The sequence below is a fragment of the Triturus cristatus genome, chromosome 6 (genome assembly GCF_964204655.1).
Source record: "Triturus cristatus chromosome 6, aTriCri1.1, whole genome shotgun sequence".
NCBI classification, from domain to species: domain Eukaryota; kingdom Metazoa; phylum Chordata; class Amphibia; order Caudata; family Salamandridae; genus Triturus; species Triturus cristatus.
The window spans coordinates 450,110,980-450,133,891 of NC_140589.1; the positions used below are offsets into that span (position 1 = coordinate 450,110,980).

The following is a 22,912-nucleotide window of genomic DNA, read 5'->3' on the forward strand; positions in this document are numbered from 1 at the left end:
AGTCTAGCTTCATAGGCACTAACCACTGACTCGTCACATGGATCTGTTTTATTTTAGTTGATATGACAGCTGCACGAGTGCCTTTCAAGCAATCAACAATTTATTGTGCATTAGTAATACTCCTGTCAAAAAGGCACTTGCTTTAGTTATTGAAAATATCGTGTTCATGTTTGACAATGACCCTGATGATAACATTTAGAGAGTTGTTCCTAAACTTTGCAATTAACTTTCTATAGTAGGATTTTAATCTGAAACAGCACTGTCACAATTTTGTATGTGTGCGGAAACAATAAATGCTTTTTCATATCTTTGTAACACATAATTTCATGTTTTTGAATACTAATGATGTTGTTGATTCTACACAAGATAATTAAAATGTGTCACTCTGCATGGCTCTTACTAAAATAAATATGCAGGTTTACATGACAGGATCATAAATTGAAAATAAGTGATTGCATAAAATACACCCCTCTTAATAAACATCTTAACTTCTTTTAAACCATTGCACAAGAGGGAGACTTTTTCATTGAAATGTATTCTTGCATTGTGTTTTAACTTATGTTTCTGGTGTTTATGCTTGTGTCACATTCTTGATATTGTTATTGTCACTTCATATCAAATCAAGGATATGATATTTGTACAAATAGTTGCAGTAGGACAAACTAAATTTTAATTATCTAATGCTTAGCCTGATATGAGAGTCAGTGAGCTGCATATCATAAACAGGTAAGATACAAAGTCTGGTAGCAGGAAGAAGAAACTCAGTTCCGTCAGTTCTGTATGGTTCATGGCGACAATTTGATTTGTGACATAAAACTGTAATAATGTTTACCACTCACAAGTGGAAGGAATGCTTAGTTTTAGTATGTAAATATGTAGAACATTATACCTGGAAGCAAGCTTAATGGTCAAAGCTATCTCTGTTTGCTTTTAATATGGTGAAAGATCATGGATCACAAAGCCTGAGCTCCCTTAACTATCACACATCAGTTTTTATGAATACATTATTGAAGCATGCATAACCATTCACAGCAATAACGTATAAAGTGGTAAAAACTTATTCTGGTTACAAGAGTGGCACCTCCCCTCTTTACGCCAATAAACAAACATCCATTTTTCAAATATAATTAATAATATGGTGAAAAAGGCCAATTAGAAACAATCCAAAAACAATGAAGATAATCATGTATCTTGCACAAATGTATTGGATTAGAAGGGCAAAGACTGTTTTGAAAATTAATGATGGAGAGCAGCAGTTCTAGTATGTTCTCATAGGGCTGCATTAGCTCACTATTAATCTAATTTAGCTATTTTCTTCCTGGTAAGGCACCATTAGATTCTCTCTCCTTCTCTCAAAATGTGATGTCTTCCTGAGCATCTTCAAAACGACGCTCACCTATCACCAAACCAAACACCACTTGATCCATCCTGAAGGAATTTGTGTCCACCGTTGCTCCATTGTGACCCCTCAAGAACACTGGTTAAGCCTCTAATGTGTTGTAGTTTAATTGCATAATGATCATGTGGAAGTCTCACTCACCATCCTCTTACTCAACATTGTTTTTTTTGTATTAGCATCTACCTGATACCTCATATGCACCAATTGATTTTATGTCAATACAGGAGTCCACCTGGAGATATGCAGTCAAAAATAAATGAAAACGGAAATATTTAATTTGTTCACAAATGTAAAAGCCCCTAGTGTATACAAAAATATAATTTAAATATGAGTGTTTATTTGAAGAACCTAAGTATCATTAAGCAACTTCATCCATATGTGAAGACTGGGTAGTGGAAGTGCTACTACATGAAAAGATGAAAACGGGTGGACATGGGATCCCACGATGACATCTGATGAACTGGAATATGAATTAAAGTTAGTTTGTACCCCTAAACTTTTGTAGAGGTATCCTCAAATTACCAATATGTCCATGTAAGAAACAACTCTTAATACCTGGTGCAAAGGCATGGTTGCTCTTCCATCGTGTTCTCCCATGCCTTGAGTCTTGTGGGCATTTCCTATGCCTTGCATCTTCTGGGCATTGCTCACATTTGAGACCCAATTCAGTAACTCCTTTGCTTTCCCAATATGTTCTTTTTTTTCATCTGCAACCGATTTCTGGCAATGCATTTGTGAGAAAATTCAGTTCAATAAAATGACTAATATTTCCAATTGCCAAGAGGAATTTAAACATGTTTAACATCACAAAACAAAGCATTAACACCAACAAATCATCTTTCAAATGGAGAGAAGGTATTTGCATGTTAACGTTTTTATTAATCACTTGAACTAATTTCACTTTTATGTACAAAAATATGTTATCTAACTGAAGACTTAAACTACATTTTTCTAAAACATTTGAATCATATTGAAAAACAAATTAGGAGAACATGGCACAGGACACTAGATCATGTACATAGGTAAAAATAATCTCTACACTAGAAGCCAGTAAATGTGAACTGTAGCTTTATTCACAAAAGGATAACAGTTAGTGGAGATATTGCCTTTGCATTAGCATTGCACTTTAAAACCATGCTTAACATAATGTGGAACACAAACATTTAGGCACACGTTTCTCCCTCAAGTTAAATACAGAAAGCATCTGTTAAACCTTGGAGAACTTTGAACAGAGCAAAGAGAAAGCTGTGAGAACTGGGTTGTGCTTAGAAGAACTTGTCCAAAGCTCAGTAACAAAGCAACTGGGAGAATATCACACACATAAATAAACAGGAGTGGGTGTACACACACCCACACACACACACATACACAGATGGGAGTGCTGTGCACAGGCATGAGCCTGCACTTAGTTTGGCTGCACCGTGCCTCTAACAGCGTACCCTGAAGATAAAGATGCTACTCCTGTAAGAAGTCTTAAAGCTTTGGCACACTGTAAGACAAAGCATGCAGGTGTCAATATCAAAACGCGGACAACCAGTATTTCTGATTTTGACAAAATTATTTTTAATAAAATGCATGCTCTGTCTCATGGTCGAGGTCTTTCATTACACCCATGTTGTATCATGGAAACTTGAATACAGTAATGATTTTGGACGTACCTGACTGCATTAATTGTAGGTATGAGATGCACAAATAGATAGAAATATGCACATCTTTTATGACATAGCCCTAGTTATTTAAACATCTTTGAAAGGTGTTCACCTAATGCCTCTCATAAAAGAATTTTCCTTTCTGGATTAGTTTACCTACCTACCTGCATACAGTAGATTTGATGCCGGTTGCCTGCAAAAGGCACCAGACAATATTAGGAGAATAGCAGAATAAATGGGGCTGCATTCAGATGGCTCAACATTACAAATACTGCACCAATGGTGATGCCTCTGCTTCCAATACATTAACAGCAAGCAGCATTATAAGTTAAAAAAGTATATATTGTAACAAAAACTTACAAAAGATAAATAATTGTCCCAAGGAATACATACCTGTTAGTACTGTGATACAAACTTACAATAAATTCATATTTATAAAAAATGTCCCCTAAAAATATATATATTAACAGTTTTTCAAATTATACAAATTGAGATATGTATGTGAATAATTGTGAATTTAACAAAGGAAGTAATATATTGATATCTGTGAGCTTAACTATTGTATCATTGTCCAGGTAACGAGTGTTGACTACAATGTTTGTCAAAGGGTGATTTGTAGGACAGTAGAAACAGTCAAGGATTTGAGGGCATAGTGGGAACTTTCAAATTTAGCAACAAGGTATATGATGAATTGAACACTGTCAAGGCTACTGCAATTAGTCAAAATACCAACTTGATACATCAGTTGTGTTGAATTTGATTGTATTAATTCTATTTTGATCTATTCAAATAGACTTCAATACTGAATTACAATAATAATAATCTGTCAACGACACAGAAAATAATTGTTTTTCTTTTTTGGGTTACGTTTGTGTATAGTTGATGGAATGCTTTTAGAAAGAGTAGAACTTAGAAACAGGGATTGGAATGTGTTCCCTTGAAGAGAAGAGAGCTGAAGCTGGGAAACTGGAAGAGTGAGCTTGAGGTACCTGGTAAACAAAAAATCTGCATAACTGGCAACGAGGATGGGATACAAACCCACGCTTGCAAAGCACAGTGGATTAGCAATCCACATGTGCCAGGACTGAAGGAAGTTCTGGGGTGGTTGAGGAGAAAGGAATGTTTGTGGGTGGATTGCAACACTGTGGAGAGTGGTGTGACGGAGAGGCAACGTAGGGCCAAGGAATATTGCAATGATAGGAGGGATGTCAAACAACAGATATAAAGAAAGGTGACTGGGTGGCGGTCAAAAGAGGCGGCTTTGTCAGGAACGGGAAGAGCAAATTCTCCCAATCCATCGAAGTAAAGGAAGTGAAGAAGAACATTCTAATTTTGGTGGACAGATATGTGTGGAGTGTGGAGAATGTGTGCAAATGTCCACAAAGTGCTCTGGCGAATGTGCATGAAGGATAAAGTTATCCTTCCTTTTCTTTCCCTGGGGTATTCCTTATAAGAAAAAGTATTTTGTTTTCATGTATGCAAAGTGGAGAAAAGTGTAGAGTTACTGTAATGCTTCTAGGTAGTGTGGAACTTATACCCAGGGATTGGAATGTGTTTTCTTGAAGAGAGGGGATTTGAAACTGGAAGTGTAAGCTGGAGGTACCTGGTAAAGAATAAATCTATATTTACCCAACTTATGGCTTTGTGGATCTTTAAAGTTTCCTTTCATAGGAGTGATAATGGATTTTTTATTAGTCATGCTGTCCAGCTTAGAACCCAAACAATTTGTGATAGTCATACGTAAAATTCCTGGCTGAATGATTGTAAATCAACTTTCCACAGGGCAACATCCCTAAGACAGAAATTAAGGCATGTGCTTTTCATCAGACCCAGACCACACCCAACCAAAAACACAAGCATAAAATATTGAAGGTATCCAAGCAGCTCAACCCAGTTACTCTTAGCTCAGCCACTTACTCTATTTAGTAGAACTCTCAGCTACCTCTCCTCAATTTCTTATCCCCAATCATTTCATCACCTACCCACATCACTTTCATCCACCAACACTACATACATAGCCACTACAGCCAACAGACCAACAATCACAGCCCTCTAGCATTCTCAGTCACAAGGTTTTCCAAGGGCAACAAGGTGTACTGTTGGATCCTCCTCCTTCAGCATCACCCCTGAACGAGAGGCACCCCTCTACTCTACTCATGCTACTGCAGTAGGCTGACTCTAGGCTGAGCTTGGAATAGAGTATCTACTTCGAGGAAGGCAGGTACTATTGTGTCATGTGCAGTAGGCAATGTGTGGCAACACCAGAGAACAAATCAGAACGCCTGTTACATGTGAGATGAACTGATGAAGATATGCTCCATCACAAGGGTGGACACTGACTAAGCTCAAGACAGAGTCATGGCTAGGGAGGTAAGGTCCATCACAAAAGAGCTATGGAATGTTTGAAATGGCAGTAAACGTGTTTTATATCAACATGAAATAAAGGTTAATCTGCCTGAACAAACACAACTACGATAGAAAGAAGGGGAAGAAGCTTTTATAAAAAATGCTGAACAATGTTTAATAATAAGGTGAAGCACTAAAATTGTATTTAAGTGTTATTGAAAAAGCATGACTTGCACAGTCCAGAAATCTAGTGTTTAAAACTGGAGTATTACAAACCCAGCAAATAGGTGTTAAAGATAAGGCTGAGCACAAGGAAGACAAAATGTATAAAAGTCCTATGCCTGCCAAGGAAGTGTTTCACTTTAGATCTGCTTTATTGTTTTGTGGGTCAATTGTTGCTCGTGAATCATTTACTCCACATCACACTTTCTAATTTAAAAATAGTCAATTACAATTGGGGCATAACCAGGTTACTTCAGGAAGCCACCTTATATTTACACCACATTCTAGCCAAAGAGAGTGAAATAAAATAGAAAAGATATATAGAAACTAAAATTGGCAATCTCCAAATAACTATTACACATTATTTAATACATTCCGTTTATTCCTCCCATACGTTTTTTAGTTCTACAGCTATTATAATTATGTAGTTCTTTCAACCAACAGAATCTGGTCCCTGTTCATGCCATGATCATTTTAACAGTTTATTGGTTTACAAAACCCTGCAGACAAAGCTGAAACAATCTCATGCATGGAACTGATCTCATACAGAAGGGTCCTCAAAACAGAGACAATGATTTTAGGAACCTTTCCCATTACTAGGTAAATTGAGTTTCCCAAATCTTCTTATCCTTAAGATGCTTAGGCATGATTACACAACTTTATAGTTCAGCCAAAAGGGGCTGCTAGATGTGGACAAGCACATCAGGTTTTACTATAAAGAGAAATTCAGTGTTTATAATGGTTTGAACCGCCTCTTCCTTTTCCTTTTCAATGCTGGAGGAGTGGCCCCACAAACTCTGAATCCGATTTGCATCTCCCAAAAGAGAGGATGGTAATATTTTTTATTGTATCACAAATGTTCCCGAGGTACAGTGGTAGAGGGAGTTCTATACTAAGTACCATTTACATTGGACAACAGCAAGAGGGACATTGGAATCTGAAGTCCCCCTCCTTGCCCAAGGGCACAGGATAGAATATTAAACAGCATTTCTCACCTTGCTTGAAAACGGAGATACATTTCCCCCCATCATCTACCTCCGTTAAATGAAATCCCACCAAATTTGTTTAGCATAGCAGCTTTTCCCTCATTCAGAGCTTTTTCTTGGTTTGGTGAATGTATGTCCCATCAAGGAGATAACCGAAGTAAATGAAGACCTTCACACAACCCTATGGCTTACGAATACAATGCTGACCTGAGAAGGCCACAGAGGAGTTGGTGACCCTAACCCGGTTTCCTAAGAATCCCATCTACCTTGCCCCAGGGTTAGAAAATTGACCTTTTCCGACTGAGTGGGTTATTTCTATTAGTCACATCCACCTTGCCCAAGGACAAAGGGGGTTACAAGACAAAGCAGCCTGGGGAAACTCACAGATGCCCCAGTGCCATTCCTGACTGCAATAGCCCCTTCACCCCCATTAATTGTTGACAGATTATTTTGCACACAACCCCACCTGCAAAACGTGTGGGAATGTACATTTGCCAACTTCTCCAGCTTGCACAAGGGCAGGGGAGTAAACCAATATAAAGGCACAAAGAAGCTCACAGCTTCATTGCTGCACCTTGCTGCCATGCGCAAGAGGGAGGATTATTTTGCAGACCACCCAGTATATTTTGCATACTGCACACCTTGGCCACAGGTAGGGAGTATATTCATACCTCCCCGGCTTGTGCCATGATGCAGGGTTTCCACCCCCAAACACCCAATACTGCAAAGTGCGGAAATTATTTCAAGCATCCATACCCTTTCTTGTCCAATAGAAGGGTGGTAGATTTGACTCTGTGTCCTGCTTTGTGCAAGTGCAAGGTGAACTAATTTAATAGGAACTGGGGCAGTTAACAACTGCATTTGCAATTGTGTCAGTGGAAAAGGTGTGTGCTGTCCCAGTACGTCTTCACAGTCGCACACAAATTTGGACGAAGTAGGTCCAGCAAAACTGTCATCTATCCCACTGTGCTGTCTCTAAACTGTGAAGTGGTCCAAAGAGCAGCTGAGAGTTGCTGCAGCCCTTCTTCACCCTCTCTAGAATGAGGGTACAGTGTTCACAACAGTTCAATTGAACAGCTGTTAGCCATAACTCTTTGGCCCTCATTTCTATGATGATAAGGCTTGCTCCACTGCCTTCTTTGCAAATGCACACAGGACTGCTGCCCCACTGGGGGTCTTTAAGGGAGGCTCCTCATCTGACGTACCCATATGACTACAAGGTGCACAATACAAAGGGACTCAGAAACAAAGAAAGAGCTAATAATGGCAAGAAATACACCCGAAAACTGGCCTTATGACGCACACTCACATCAAATGTTTTACCAGCAAATGTGGGTTAAATAGAGAATGTTGGAACAGTTAATCAAGAGCAAAGAGGGCATTAAGGCAAGACACAAGTTATTTCCAACATAAGACTGTTTTCACAAAGTACAACAATCAAAACAAAATGCTAAACTGTACTGAGGAAATGTTTTCAGGACTTAAGGGCTACAGAGAAGATTCACTGCATGCGGGTTTGTCTCAGGAATCGCTTCTGCCTGAACAAATGGAGGGATGACAGTGAAGTGATAGCGAAGTGAGGGCTAAAAACAACTGGAAGAGTGGTAAACTGCTTAGCATTATTACTGTAGCATGATGACATTTGGGAATGATATTAACACAAATATGAAAAAAGGGAAACATAACACACTAAGAAATGGTCTCATTATTAGGGGTGGGCGTAACTAGAGTAATTCATGCGGAGCAGAATTACCTACAAAAATTAAGCAAGATTATGAGGAATGACGCAAGAAGAAGAATTCTGCATTTTGCACTATTTTCTCAGTGCTAAAATATCCCCTTGCATCCAATATGGACATGAGGATGTTTTTTGTGGTAAGAAATAGCATCAAATGCTACAAAACATGAATAGCAACGTGAGCAGTTGGTCACTCTCACTAAATGTGCTCTTGGGGTAGAATTTTAGCTCAACTCAACCCCTGCCATTTAGCACCTTTGCATCCAAAACAACATGAACAGCAGCGCGAGCAACGCTTGCACTTGGTAAATTCTTGTTCCTCCCCCCAAATTACTCTTAAATCAAAGCGCAATATGGCAAAACAGAAATTACTCTGATTACTCCGGTTTAATTAAAATTACGTCCAGGCCTACTTTGAATGATATTCAAACAAGAAAAATACATGGTTTATAGTAGGGATCAAACGCATCTCCAAGACCAATTACAAACCTATCTCATATTAATTTTATAGAGCGCTAACCACTAACCACAGCCACTTTAGTGCACCCTTGGACAGATAAAACAAGAGCACAAATTCCGCTAGGCAGGCTTGGTTCTTTGGAAGCCAGGTGAGGCCTACCGAGGCACACACACATTTTGCAAGTTTGCATCAACACCTGATGGATACTAACTAAAGTCATTTCAGGGCAAAAGCTCCAAAGCTCTGATTCAAAGCTTGCGGCCTCACGTTCACTTCATTTACCTTCTAGAAATATCAAAATACAGAACTCCACTTGCAAGATCTACACAAGTACATGCAGATATAAAATGTGATGATCAGTATATAAGATTTGCATCTGCTGGTTCAAACTAACCATTGATTGCTGAGCTTGAACTTAGAAGTTACAAATAGGCATTCTCTATATGCCCACTAGGTCACACAAGTTCATTCAACTGAGTATGTCGCAGTAGAAGTCAGTAAAACAGATGTTGCACTGGAAAAATTGCTGTCTTTGGCAGGACCACACAACTGATGGTATTTAAATGCACTTGATTGTGGTGCGTTAGATTTGAGCCCAGCATAATGAAAGCACAGATTACTCTCCACTCCTAGATGCAATATAACATTTAGGAAAGTATAAAGACCCCATGCCAAGATATTTTATTAAGATGTAAAATACAGGCTAGAAATTCCAGTCCTTGGAGGCAAGTTTGATTCCAACAAACGTAGTCCGGTGTGACAATCAAAGATTGCTTTATCCAAGGCATCCTTGTATGATAACTTCCTTCTTGTCTTTGGGCATGTTATATTTTTAATATATGATTTCTCATCTCTTATTTTTGTGGCTGTATTGGCATCAGCCACTCCTTTCTTGATAGCCTCTTCCATTGAAAGTCTTGTGTGTGACTTCGGATCTACTAATCCACCAGTCAAGTACTGGTACTCAAGGCATCTATTTCCAATTTCTTTACTGAGCATGTTCATGCTCATAGCTTCAGCAGCTGGCAAAACTGCTTTTGACACAGGATGTATGACCCCTGTGAATGCTAGTTCACACTGCTGGATTTGCTTGGCACACGCTTCATCAAGTAAACCCCTATGCAGGGCTTCAGATACTGAATATTTTTTCCCAGTAGCTGGATCAATTATCCCTCCTGTACTAGCCTGAGCTTCAAGACACCTTAATGCAGTAATTCTGTCCACCAGGTTTTTACGTACGGCTTTGAAAACTGTAACTCTTTCATTTGTGTCAGATATCCAAAATCCTGCTATTGGGCTGTTAGGATCTTTACTCACATTTGTTCTGCTCACCATAATATCAGCAAGCTCAGTGGCTGTGAGGGTGCCTTCCTTGTATTTTTTGACTGATGTTCGATCGATTAAGCCTCGCTGTATTGCGTCATCAACATTGAACTGCCTTCCTGTTTTTAGGTCAGTTAAAAGAAGTGATGACTTCCCGAATGAATCAAAGATTGTTGTTTCTTCCCACTTGCATTCCTGTTCTGAAAGATCCAGGTACATGTTTTTATCAATTAGTCCTCTCTCATAAGCCTCATATCTAGTCATTTCTGCTCCTGTTCTACTGTTAACCACAGAAATCTTATAACCCTTTTCTGCTGACATGCTTGTAAGTTTCCTATCTCCAATTGGCAGAAGGATACAATGACTGTTCACATCTAGTAAACACACTTTTAGCAATTCACTATAATACATAGCTTGCTTAGTGTGTGGATGGTGAAAGCCTTTGGTGTTACTAGCCGGTTCAAGTAAAAATTTGAAAGTGGTGTGGTTAAGTAGTCCCTGCTGTACTGCAACCTCAGGAGGGATTCGAATACTTCGAACAGGGTCAATGACTCCACCTGTTGCGACCTGGGCTTCAAGTATACGTTTCCCTTTCTGCCTCTCCAGAAGTCTAGCTTCAATAGCTTGAAATACAGATAACCTTTTGCCAGAATGGACATAGCCCACCACAGCCTTTTCTGCTTCTAATAATTTTTCCCTAAATTCCTGATCAATGCTGCCTTTAGCAATCGCCTCTTCAGTGGAAAATTTCTGGCCTGTACTAGGATCAATGATAAAACCAGTAGCTGCTTGAGCTTCTAAAAACTCAAAGGCTAGGTTTTTATCAATCATTTTTCTCTTTGCTGCCAAGGGGAAAGATACAACTTCCTTTTTCGATTCTATGTATAGTCCAGCAACTGCTGTTGGCCTAGTTAAAAACTTGTCCAGAGATTTCTGGATCTCTTGAATGGTCTTCAGTCCAAGAAGGAGTTGTTCAACAGTCTTTACATCCAGGAGTTTCACTTCGACCAGCTGCTGGGCAGGTACAGGCTGCCTAAGGCCCTGAAACCTGACCTTACTGTAAGCTGAAGAATAATCATTTTGGATTCTGTCAGCACCTTTGAAGTTTTTTTGCTCTGAGAAAACAGTGCTCATTTTGGGTAAATCTTCTCTTCTAAAGCCTTCAGAAAAGTTGTATTCCTTGTCTTCATGATTAAGAAGAATTTCCTTTCCCTTCGTTAATGTTGTGACTTCAACGTGCACATCATACTGCTTGCTATTCATCATCTGTGAACATGAATAGGGATAGTGTCAGCACAGACTGTATTTAATTTTCATTCAGTTTAAAGAGTCTTTTGCCCAACACCAGAAAACTGCAAGCTCACTATGTTCCAGCAGGCAGGATATTTCAAAGCAAAAGTACAGCCATTGAAGGAAGCAGAAGAGAAATGTCCCCAGGGGCTTTGGATTTTGTATCTCACAATCGGCAATGCAGCACAGACAGCATTTTAAAAATGCATGGTTATGGTTACTGCCATCTCTTTGAAAAAAGCTGCAGTAGAATCATTTTATATCTTTATTTGATATACTTAGTAAATAAGTACTAAAACTGTTGAATACGTATGACTGTAAATTTGTTGTAAAGATGGATGAAAGGAAGAAACCTGTACAGCAAGAAAAGATAAGAAAACCATGCAGAAGTCAAGGCACCTAAGAGGAACATATGAACCCATCACCAGAGAAGTACACCTTCACAGAATACCTCTAGAGGCAGCTGGAATTTTCCAACTTCCTCTTTAAGCTTCTCTTCTTCTTGCTTGAAGGTCTGCCTAATATTCTGAAGGTTTTTCTCACGAATGTTCTCTATGTCCAACGCATGCCTCAAGGAGCTCCTGTCGTCGACACAGATCTGAAATTCTGTACTGGTCTGAGAGACATATTCTGTGAATGATGGTTTATTGTCATTCTCTTCAAAAGACTGTTTCATCCTGGACATCTGAAACTGCCGCTCTTTCTGCATTGGATCTTCAAAGATACCATCCATCCGCACATGTTTCTCTTCTTCTTGCTCAGAGATATATAGAGGAATATTTATGTCCGCCATTTGTGACTCCTGCTTCCGTCTGAGCAACGGGGAAGTCTTTGACATTTGTTGAAGCTGCTCAAAATCTCGAGAAGAGCTACCTGATGAATATTTAAACTCACTACCTTTCTTATCAAAATCTGTGTTCAGCCCAGGGCTTCTGAGGCTGCTAGATTGTTGGATCTCAATCTGTAACTGTTGTAGTTGATTCAAGTGCTCTTTCCTCTGTGATTCTACCTTCTGTTTCATGTTGTCAACCATACGCTTCTGCACCTCCACTTCTTCCTCCAATTTTCTACATTTTTGAAAATGTTCAATTTCTGCCTGCTTCCCTTGTTGGACAAGTTCACGACATTTTTGAACTCTCTCTTGCAAATCAGCAATTTCAACTTTTTGCATCTTGAGCTTCTCCTCTGTCAGACTCTTCTCTTGACGGAGAGATGCACACTCACGCTTAATTACAGTGATGTCACTCTCTGTGCTTATACTGGACTCCATGACCTTTTCAAGTTTCTTCCTAAGCTCTTCTGACTGGTTTTTATGTTTTTTTGATTCTTCTTCAAACATTGCCAACCTTTTCTGAGTCATTTGTTCTTCCATTCCCTTCTGATGGAGCTCATCTTGGGCTTTCTTTAGTTTGCTGTTCAACTCCTGCAATTGGCTCTGGTTCAATTGCATCTTCTGCTCACTCAAGTTCTTCTCTATCCTACCTGCACTCAGCTCAGATTTATAACTCCTGATTTCTTTTTCTGAATTCAGGATTGCAACGCTCTGCCGATCACATTTTTCTTTAAACTCATTAGCCATATTCCTGGTTTTCGTCAAGTCATCTTCCAGTCTCTTCATTGAGCTTTGGAACTCCTGCTCGATCTTAACCTGCTTTTGGAGACGCTCATTTGCAGTTCTAAGCTGCTCTTTAAAGTTGTCCAATTGTGCTTTTAAAGAGATATTATTTTGCTCTATGCTGTTTTTCTCCATAATTATATTTTCGGAATCTGACTTGACTTTTCGCATTAGCATGTCAGTATCCTTGTTGAGTTTGGTAAGCTCATCCAGTTTTTCCTTCAGTGTCTCCGACCACTGATTACTTCGCTCCAAATCATCTTGAAGCTTTTGAATTTTATGTTGGTTGTCCTTTTCTTGTTTTGAATTTTGATATAATTGCTCCTGGTATTTCTTTAGCTGCTCCCTTAAACTATCCATTTCTTCCTTACGAGCCTGAATTTTCTGCTCAGCTACTATTTTCTCTTCCCTCAGTGAAATAATTTGTGTATTTAATTGTTTAACATTAGATTCTCCTTTTGATTGAAATCTTAGAAGCTCGTCAGATTTCCTTTTTAGCTCCAAAAGCTCATTTTTCTTTCTATTCAATTCTTCTTCGAGGAATGTTGTCCTCTGCTGATGGTTTCGCTCTGACATTTCTTTTTGCAGTAGCTGCTCCTGCTGAAATTTATATTTTTCCCTTAATTCATCAAGCTCAGACTTCTGAATCCGTATCTTCTGCTCCAAAGAATGCTTGTCCTGCTGGAGAGATTTAAGCTCCTCTTGATAATTACTTTTAATCTTCTTAAGATCAAATGCCTCCTGCATAACCTCTTCTGCCTTATCCTGGCTTTCGTATAGTTTCCTATCAAGTTCCCTCACCTGTTTTATATAGTCCTGTTCAGCCTTACTTTTCTGCTCCAGTTCTGCTTTAAGTAGCTTCATCTTATTATTGGTGTCATCAAGCTGACTTTTAATTTGATGTGTCTTTTCCTCCAATGTTGTTTTTTGAAGCTGCATGGAACTTAGATCTGATTTTAACTGTTTTACTTCCTTTTCAGCTTTCTTGTTGGCTTGCATTAATTCCTCTACCTGTTGCTTCAGGGCATCCAATTTCCTTGTGTCATGATCTTTTTGAATTCCTCGCACTTCAGATTCAATCTTATATTGAACCTCATTCATTGATGCTCTCACTGGTAAAACCGTTTCTCGGGTTGTCACCATTGTGTATCTTGCTTCAGACATTTTTCTTCTGGCTTCAGATTCAATTTTCACCTTCTCTTGCTGTTGCTTTTCGGCTTGCATCCTTTGAAACTCAAGATCTTGCTCCATTTGCTTTATTTGCAGCAAGAGAGTATCCTCAACATCTGCTTTCCTTCTCAGTTCCACCATCAGGTTTTTCTTCTGCTGTTCCAAATCATGGAGATCTGTGTCTCGTCTTTTGAGGTGATCTTCCAGCTTTCGTCTGGAAGTCGTACTCTCCTCAATCTGAGTTCGGAAAGCTCTGAGCTTCTCTTCAACTGCTGTTCGTTTAGCCTCAGACTCAAAAGTGAGCTGTCGTACATGCTCTAACTGTTGCTCTACAGCAGCTTTCTCCTTCACCACACTCTCCAATTCAATGCGGCACTGCCTTGCTTCATATTCAGCCTTTGTCTTCTGGAGGGAGAGCTCTTCAATGGTTTTCTGCTGTTTTTTCAGCTCGCTTTCAGCAGCTGCTTTCACTTTGGGCAGCTCTTGCTCTACCAAATATTTCTGCCTTTTCAAATCTTCTACCATTGTTTCCAGCTCTCGGACCATCTCCAAGAGCCTCCTGTTCTCATCTACTGTTGCTCTTTGTTCCTCTAATAAATCAGGATATGCTGCCCCTGCTGAGGCTTCCTTGTACTTCAGCATCTACAATGAGATTAAATAGGTAATGCTGAATTTAGCTTTGTTTGATAACAACCAATGACTTTTTTCAATAACATAGGTACATATTGAAATACTTACATGTCTGCACAGCAAAGAAGTATCACAAGTGATTTCCCGCCACCTTTTTCTGAAAGAAAGCTTCAAGCTTCAAGACAACAGCGGCATTAAAAAGGCTCAGACGCAGCACTTTAAAACATGACCCAGTGCAACATATCTAACACCCAGCACTCAGCTGCCATTTGAATAGATGCCTTGCATGTGTTCTCAATCAACCGAGTATTGCGGTGATTGATGCGAGAAGACTGCATGCAAGTAAAGCACAAGACACAAAGCTCAACATACGTAGAAGGAATAGTGATAAATTTACATGACGTTTTAAGCAACACAGCTCTTGAAAAGATGTTGGAAAAGAAATATAGAATATATATTAGTTGGTGCTGGAAACATCATGCAGTACTCCTTCACAAACATGTTCAGATCCTTGCCTTTCTTTGGATAAACTTCAAGCAAAGATAGCCACAGTTATATGTCAATAGCTAATGCAAAGGCAATTCCACTCTCCTTTTCTGTCTTTTGTATAGCTTGAAAAGATAAAATACCTTTGTATTTATGTATGGGAAATAGCAAATCTTGCATGACACTGACTCTTGATAGAAGTCACACAATATATACAAAGATGTTATAGTTATGGTTTTATAAATCATCATGTCTCTTAAGCTCAAGTAAAAATTTAACTTTGCAGTTTAGAATTATATCTTAACATCAGTTATGTGTAATATAATTGATGATCAGCTGCTGCAAAGGATCAGATTAGATCTAAAATTAAAACGTTATCATGCAATACAATGATACATTTTGAATGTGATAATTTACTCTGTAAAAATGATCATCTTCTGTTTTTGAAGCCACATTTTAGGATAATCACCAGAATCTATAATAACATTTACAAATTCCATGATTCTGTTATAAAACTTTCCAGGTGTTTTTCAATCAAGGAGATGTGCTACATGTGAAAGTCCGAAATAACATAAACAAGCTTTTGCAGTTAATTGTATAAAAATATTCTGAAACGTTTAGTAGGACAAAGCTTCAATGTGCTGAAGCAAGGGATCAGATTACCTAACGTGCACTGTTGATGATAAATTCAATAGTGGGTGGGGTAAATTAGCAAAAGTATAATGGGATTTTATACCAACATTTGCACAAACCAACTAATGTAAAAATACATTTGCACCAACTGTTCGGTGCTTTGCAGCAAACTGGCTGTCTACTGGTAGGTAAAAACTGAACTGCACTGGTATACAATTGACCTACGTCAGTGCAATTTCAGTAACTTATTCATTATGTATTTTTGTATGAAAAATTCCAGAGTAAGATGTCTAAGATTTGCTGCACTAATGTGTATCTATTGAAGGGAGATAATGAGAATGGTGTTGTAGTCTTACAGCACTTTTCAGTACTCTGCATTTCAATCATAGCCTGACTGGTGGCATGAAGTGGTTTTAGTGTTGCCTACAAGCTTCTTACTGAATCATAGCAATTAAGTTCTAGGGATACAGCTGATCACCTGATAATCATCTTTTAAAGGGCACTACATGCAAATGCTCAATTTAAGTCGGCTATTAAGCTTTGACTCTTTTATGAAACATATTGGATGTTTCTTCTGATTTTGAATTGTCATTTGTTTGACATAAGATTATCAGCTGTACCTTATTTTTTCTGCTGATTACTCTTCTCATTAGGCTAATGTCTTCTGAGTAATTGATAGCCAACTGAATCTCTATCCAAATTGTAATGATTCAAATGATATATACAGAGTGCTTTTCTTTTCTTCAAGCACATTTCTGTTGTTTGAACTCTTAATGTTTGCAGGCCATTCATATGTAAAGAATACACGTTCCATGATTGAATGTCTGTAGTCAGATTCTGAAGAACTTATGCAGAAGGTTACATTTTTTACATGACTTCTTTTCAGTACTGCCTTGGGTTGATGTTTTAATGTATTCAGATTCTGGAGGCAAATTCTCTTCCATGTACAATATAATGTTCCTTGTAATTCCATCACGTCTTGGGGACTTGGTTTTTCTATTAAATCCCAATAGCGCCCCGTAGATTGCAATATTGTGTTTTCTGTAATTCCAGGGGCCTTGCCAGGTTCATTTAATTTACCACCTTTCCTCATTTCCTAAATTTCTTGTGTCATACACAAAGATCCTATATGTGCACAAGGATCATTCACATCAAAATAACTTTGATAATGTGTGCATAAAGTGATTTGAGCTTCATCAGCCTATCTGTGAATAAGTTGTGGCATGCCTTGTCCCGAAGATAAGATACAGGGCATTTATGTAGTTGAACCTTTATAAAGATAATCAGAAGGTTCTTGTAGTGACTGAATGGCATATATGCTTACAGGTATTAGTACTCCTAAAGTGTTATGCCTATGATAAATGACTATTTTTCGTACATTTCCTAAAAATAAATCATTGTGTTGTTACATTTTATTCCCTATAACTAAGTCCTTGTGTTATTCTGCATTTGTGAGACTTTATTAATGCACGTTTGGATGCTTCTGTCTATTTACTTATCACTATTTATCCATTGCTGTGGCAGATTAACAATTGTCTCATCAACAGAGTCCATAACTTCTGCTACAATGGTGCTATTACTAAAGGGTGGGTTGTACATTTTGTTCATGATCATCTTACTAAGTTCAGAGACATATTCCTTCATCTCTGGCCCTGTGCTATAGACTGGTCCTCACTTTTTCTAAACTTTTGCATGCCTTGAGATTCATGTTCATGGTTCAGTTACCATTAACATAGGACAACATTTTCTTGAACTTGCAGAAATCATTTGTATTTGCTTAGATTTTGACTCTCACAGAGTGATGCTTCTGCACAATTATGGGACATGTCTAGAACCTGTCTATAAGAAGCTTGTAAAACGTTTGCCTGTTTGACTTGTTGTGATTAAAGTCATAGACTTATGATAATTGACGATCCACAGCCTCTTGAGTATTGCTATATATAGCCTATGGTGTTATTTTGCAGATTAATCTCTTGATTTGCTTACTAAGATGTTGGAGCTGTTTTCCCTCTCATGTTGTTCAGTATTCATGAAAAAAAAAACATTTTTTACATGCAACTGCTTATCCTGCTCTTGAAATATATGCATTTTTTTGTGTTTTCTTCTGCAGGCTGAATAAGTGTCTGCGCTACAGAAAATTAACACACGCCACCACCTAACTCCAAATACAAAAATCATATCCATTTCTGAACAGTCGTTACATTGCCTGCTCTGGTTTCATTTTAGGAATATGAAAAAGATATTTTCACTGCATAAGTTTTTTTGCAAGATGAGAATTTGAGAGATAGGAAATAATGTTTGGTGTTTCAGTTTTACTACAATTTTCAGAAAACTGATGAAATTCAATATGTATGAACAAGCTTAAATAGCACACTAAGGCATGGCACATCAACCATTTAACACTGACAAGGCTTAATTATGACTCCAATGTTCAGTTATTCTTAAATACTATCAGCATCGCTGATGCACAAGCCTTGTCTGTGAACCTGTTAGAGGGCTAGGAAGGAACAATGAGTGATACACTCCTATTCATGCAGTGGATAGTGCATGCTACTGTATGTGTGCGTGTGTTCACACATACAAAGTTAGTATTTTGAGAGAAATAAAGAGAGAGAACCCATAGACCCAAAAAACACAGATAAAAAAACGAGCTCAACAATAGCTTTTTATGCACTTAGCCTCTTAACTGTGTCATATTATGGAATGTAACAGTTGCCAATTATGTTACAGTAACAGAAAGTAATATGAGGTCTAGTGTTCCCCTAGTATTACCTTTAAACTGACTGCTCAATATAAATGAAAAATTGCAACATAAAAAAAATTAAGTAGCTCCAAATCCCTAAACTGATTTACAAAATGGCCCCTGGATGCCTACCATAGCCTATGAATCATTATATATTTTGTCTATAGAGTATATATATTTTTTATTTTCCTAAGGGGAGGGTAAAGATATCTAAAAAACTTTTAACAAAGAAAAACAACCCTCCAAACACTAATGCTGTATATTGATATGACTCTTCTGGTATCTGGGCTATTATATTTAAAAGCGTAAAAGCTGATTAAGAGTTCAAGGAACCTTCTGATAAGAGATATGCTCCCCTTGAAATGCATTGCTTTCCTTTGACCACAAAGAAAAAACAATGAAGTTGAGCGTCTATTTAAGATGCACTGCCATGAAGTAAAAGAGGGAAAGAGGCAAAGCTCTGGTTCTAAAGGTCATGGACTATGAAACATCAGACACACCCTGCCCATAGGAGTGCTTAAACTCTTTCTTCGTCTTCCTAATTATCGACTTAGCTTACTGCCCATGTGTCGCCTCCATGCTCCCAACAACTCCAGTGTTCTTGTAATAACAATCTGCCATAAACTAAACATGGGTGTGTTGTTTTATGCTGAGGTGAAAGCTACTGACCACTTAGGAAGGCTAATGTATCATATTGCTCTCTTCCTAGACCCTATGGGGTCCAAGGTTTGAACAGTCTCTACCCAGTCTACTTTTCACATGCATTTATGTATATTGTTTGTAATAATGACAAACCCGAACATGTGCTACCTATGCTGACATCTTTACATGTGGACAAACTAAATATTAATGTGCCTGACACAGACAATCAGCCTATTGGTTCTGCTTGGTCGTGTATAATTCTTCATGAATCATGAAATATTTGATGGAATATTTTGTTCCATCAACCGATGCTGCATGATGTGCTTAGTGAACATACTGAAATATACTTATGTGTATGTATTAAGTATTACATTATTGGTTAAAATGTAATCCCTTGAACCTCATATTTTTTACTGTGACTGATATTTTAGTTTGACTGTTACCTCCTCCTCTTCCATCCTTTTAAGGGTTTCAGCAGCAAATTTCACATATTGAGTCATCAATGTTATTAAAGCTGTGTAGCGAGTTCTCAGCTCCATGAACTGTAGAAAAGAAATGAGAAGAAAAGATGTAAGTTTAAAAATTGCACAAATAACTAGCACCCTTCCCTTTGCTTGTTTTCTAACCATTAACTTGAGCAGTAACTAGCTGGCTGTGAAAATGGAAAATCTTACTTACCCTGTAAGCATCTGTTCATGGCATGCTGTGCTGTAGATGCACATGCTGTGCATAATCCGACCATCTAGTTTTGGGCTTGCACATGTGCAACTTGTTTTTTATTTGAAATAGTCTTTACTAGTCACAAGGTGTGGTGCCTCACCCCACCCACTCCCCCAAAGGGCGAAGATGTAAACGAAGCATACAGATATGGAAGAGATGACCATGCAAAGTAAAGAATTAAAGGCAAGTATGTGCAACTGACCTCAGAAGGATTGAGATTCCACACTGTCCGGGGCAGGACAGCCCACTTAAGTCCTTCCATGAAGGCATTAATGACCAGTACCCTTAAGAGGGAAGTGTGCTGCCTATTTTGTAGGTAAGCAGCCACAACAGCCAAATGTAACTGAATGGAGGTGTAGTCAAGGCCTGACTGCTGAAGGCAGTAATAGACCATGCCCTGTACTGATGGGGTGAGAGGATTGATATGTTTTGAAAGGGAACAGTGCACAAAACGCTTCCATTTGGCCATGTAGCAGGCCATGGAAGTAGGTCTGCATGCTTTGCAAAGAATGCTGGGAAACTTCTTGTGAGGAACCAAGGAGAGTTCTGACAGAGTGGAGTACCAAGGCTGGCGCACCCAGTTTGGGGCTACTAGGATAAGGGTTAGGGACATCTGCCTCAGCTTTCGCACAAACGGTAGAAGCAGGAGAGGTGTAAAAGCATAGGCGAATATTCCTGAACAATTCATCCATTGTGTGTTGCCCATGGACCGCAGATGTGGTAACCTGGCAGCGAAGTTTGGCCATTTTGTGTTTTCAATAGTGGCGACCAGGTCTATATGTGAGAACCCTCACCCCTGGAAGTAAATGATTAGGTTCTGGGGTTGGAGTTCCCACTGGTGGACTTGTTGATACATCCTGCTGAGCAGGTCAGCCAAGTCGTTGTCCTGATCTGGAATGCACTGTATAACCAACTGCATCTCATGATGTATCGCCCACCTTCAGATGCCCCGGGTTAGGGCAGACAGCAGGGATGAGGGCATGCCCCTTTGCTTTTTTAGGTTAAGCATAGCCATGGTATTGTCCATGCAGGCTAAAACGAACGTGTTGTGAATGAGTGGAAGGAATGCTCAAAGATCAAATTGAATAGCCAGCAATTCTAGGTGGTTGATGTGGAGGTCTGGTGTGTGGGAGTCCACAAGCGAGGTGTACCTGGTGATGGTCTCCTGCTGAACTGGGTTTAGACAGGGCTGTCCCTGTAACAGTGTTTTGGTATTCCACTAATGCAGAGAGCGATGAGTATGACCCAAATCAATACTAGCTCCTTCCACAGACCCTCTGCTTGAGACCACTGTGCTGCTAGGCACTGTTGCACAGTTGTAAGGTACGCATGTGTAACCTTACAAGTGTCACAATTGTCACTGCTTGAGTCTAGGGCAGCCCGGAGAAAGGGTTGTACCTGGAAAGGCTGAAGGTGAGATTTGGCTATATTTAACGTTAAGTCCAGCTTGTGAAGAAGGTTTATGGTTGTTGGCATTGGAGCCAGATATTGCTGCTGCGTGGCACTCATCATCAACCAGTATTCGAGGTAATGGAGCACATGGATACCACCCCATCTGAGGTGAGCGGCTACCACAGCTAGACATCCGGTGAGGACTCTGGGGGCAGTTGTGACCCCGAAAGGTAACACCTCGAACTGATAACGTGTTTCACTCACCACAAACCATTGAAATCTTCATTGGGTGGGGTGCAAGGGAATATGGATGTAGAAGTCCTTCAAGTCGAGGGCTGTCAAGGAGTCGCCCTGCTGCAACAGAGGGATAATATCCTGTAGAGTGACCATGTGGAAACTTTCTGACAGGAAGTACTTGTTGAGGGGCTGGAGGCTGAGTATAGGCCTGAGGGCACCATCTTTTTAGGGAATGAGAAAGTACAGGGAGTACACCCGTCGGCGCAATGTAGTGGCAGCACTGGCTCTTTGGCCCCTTCGGCAAGTAGTACTAGTACCTCTTCTTGAATCAGACATTGGCTTTCTGTGGATAACTTTTGAGTACACGGAGGAATGTTGGGTGATTTTTGGGTACGTTCTAGACAATACCCCTGCCATTTGATGTCTAGAACCCACCGGTCAGACGTAATTCCCTACCGTAGGGGAAGTAACTCTTGTAGTCTGCCCCAACAGGTTTTGGATGGTCAGGGGGAAGGAGGAGAGCGTCACTGTTTTACCTCTACCTCTTTCATTGTTCCCTTTATACCCTCCCCTGTAGAAACCCCATGAATGTGTTTGCTGCTGTTGTCTGGTGTCAGAGGTGGAAGTATCTGAGTTGCAGCTGCTTTGGCTGCATCACAGTACTGGGGGTGCCGAAAGGAGCATCAGTTATTAGGTGTCTGTAGAGCGCCCATGGCATCAGCGGTGTCAGTATCCTTCTTTTTTCCCCCTAACATCTCATTGATCTGTGGGCCGAAAAGATGCTTTCCGTCGAAGAGTACATTAAGGAGGTGTTGTTGTACCTCTGGTTTAAAACCAAAGACACGTAGCCATGCATTTAGCCATAGTAGGAGGCTAGAATTAATGCTGCACGCAGCTGTGTCTGTGAGTGCAGCAAATGTTGGTGTTGGAGATTATCTCCCCCTTTGCCACCAGCTCATGACCCAGTTTGTGGGAATGTTCTGAGAAGTGTTTGATAGGATCCTCCATCTGATTTCAGAGGGATCGATCACACTGAGAGAGCAGGACAATGGAATTAGCGACGCGTCACTAAGTGGCAGATTGAGCGGCAAGTACTTGCCAGATGCACCTATTTTCTTGCTCCCCCGTTTTGGGGGGAGGGAGTGGGATCCCCTGTAGCCTGTGAGTTAGCTCTCTTCCTGTCTGTGCAAACCACCGGTGAATGTGAGGGTCATTGACCTGTGATGTGGGG

General features: G+C 39.5%; 2 protein-coding genes across 16 annotated transcripts in view; both read right to left on the reverse strand.

Annotated features, from left to right (window-relative positions):
- The window catches only part of DST (dystonin), a 1,436,897-nt gene that overhangs the window by 657,703 nt on the left and 756,282 nt on the right, over positions 1-22,912 (reverse strand). For all 15 annotated transcript variants that reach the window (XM_085610880.1, XM_085610881.1, XM_085610884.1 and 12 more), the window contains 2 exons: positions 19,776-19,874; positions 1,955-2,119 (listed from right to left, as the gene is read on the reverse strand). In XM_085610880.1, coding sequence (XP_085467006.1) covers positions 1,955-2,119; positions 19,776-19,874 — 264 coding nt within the window. The remainder of the gene's footprint in view (positions 1-1,954; positions 2,120-19,775; positions 19,875-22,912) is intronic.
- Positions 8,709-15,095, reverse strand: LOC146817293 (uncharacterized). The gene is made up of 3 exons (XM_085610885.1): positions 14,937-15,095; positions 11,865-14,840; positions 8,709-11,389 (listed from the first exon to the last, which is right to left on the reverse strand). Exons 2-3 carry the CDS (start codon positions 14,838-14,840, stop codon positions 9,485-9,487), a joined length of 4,881 nt encoding a protein of 1,626 aa, XP_085467011.1. The 5' UTR covers positions 14,937-15,095; the 3' UTR covers positions 8,709-9,484.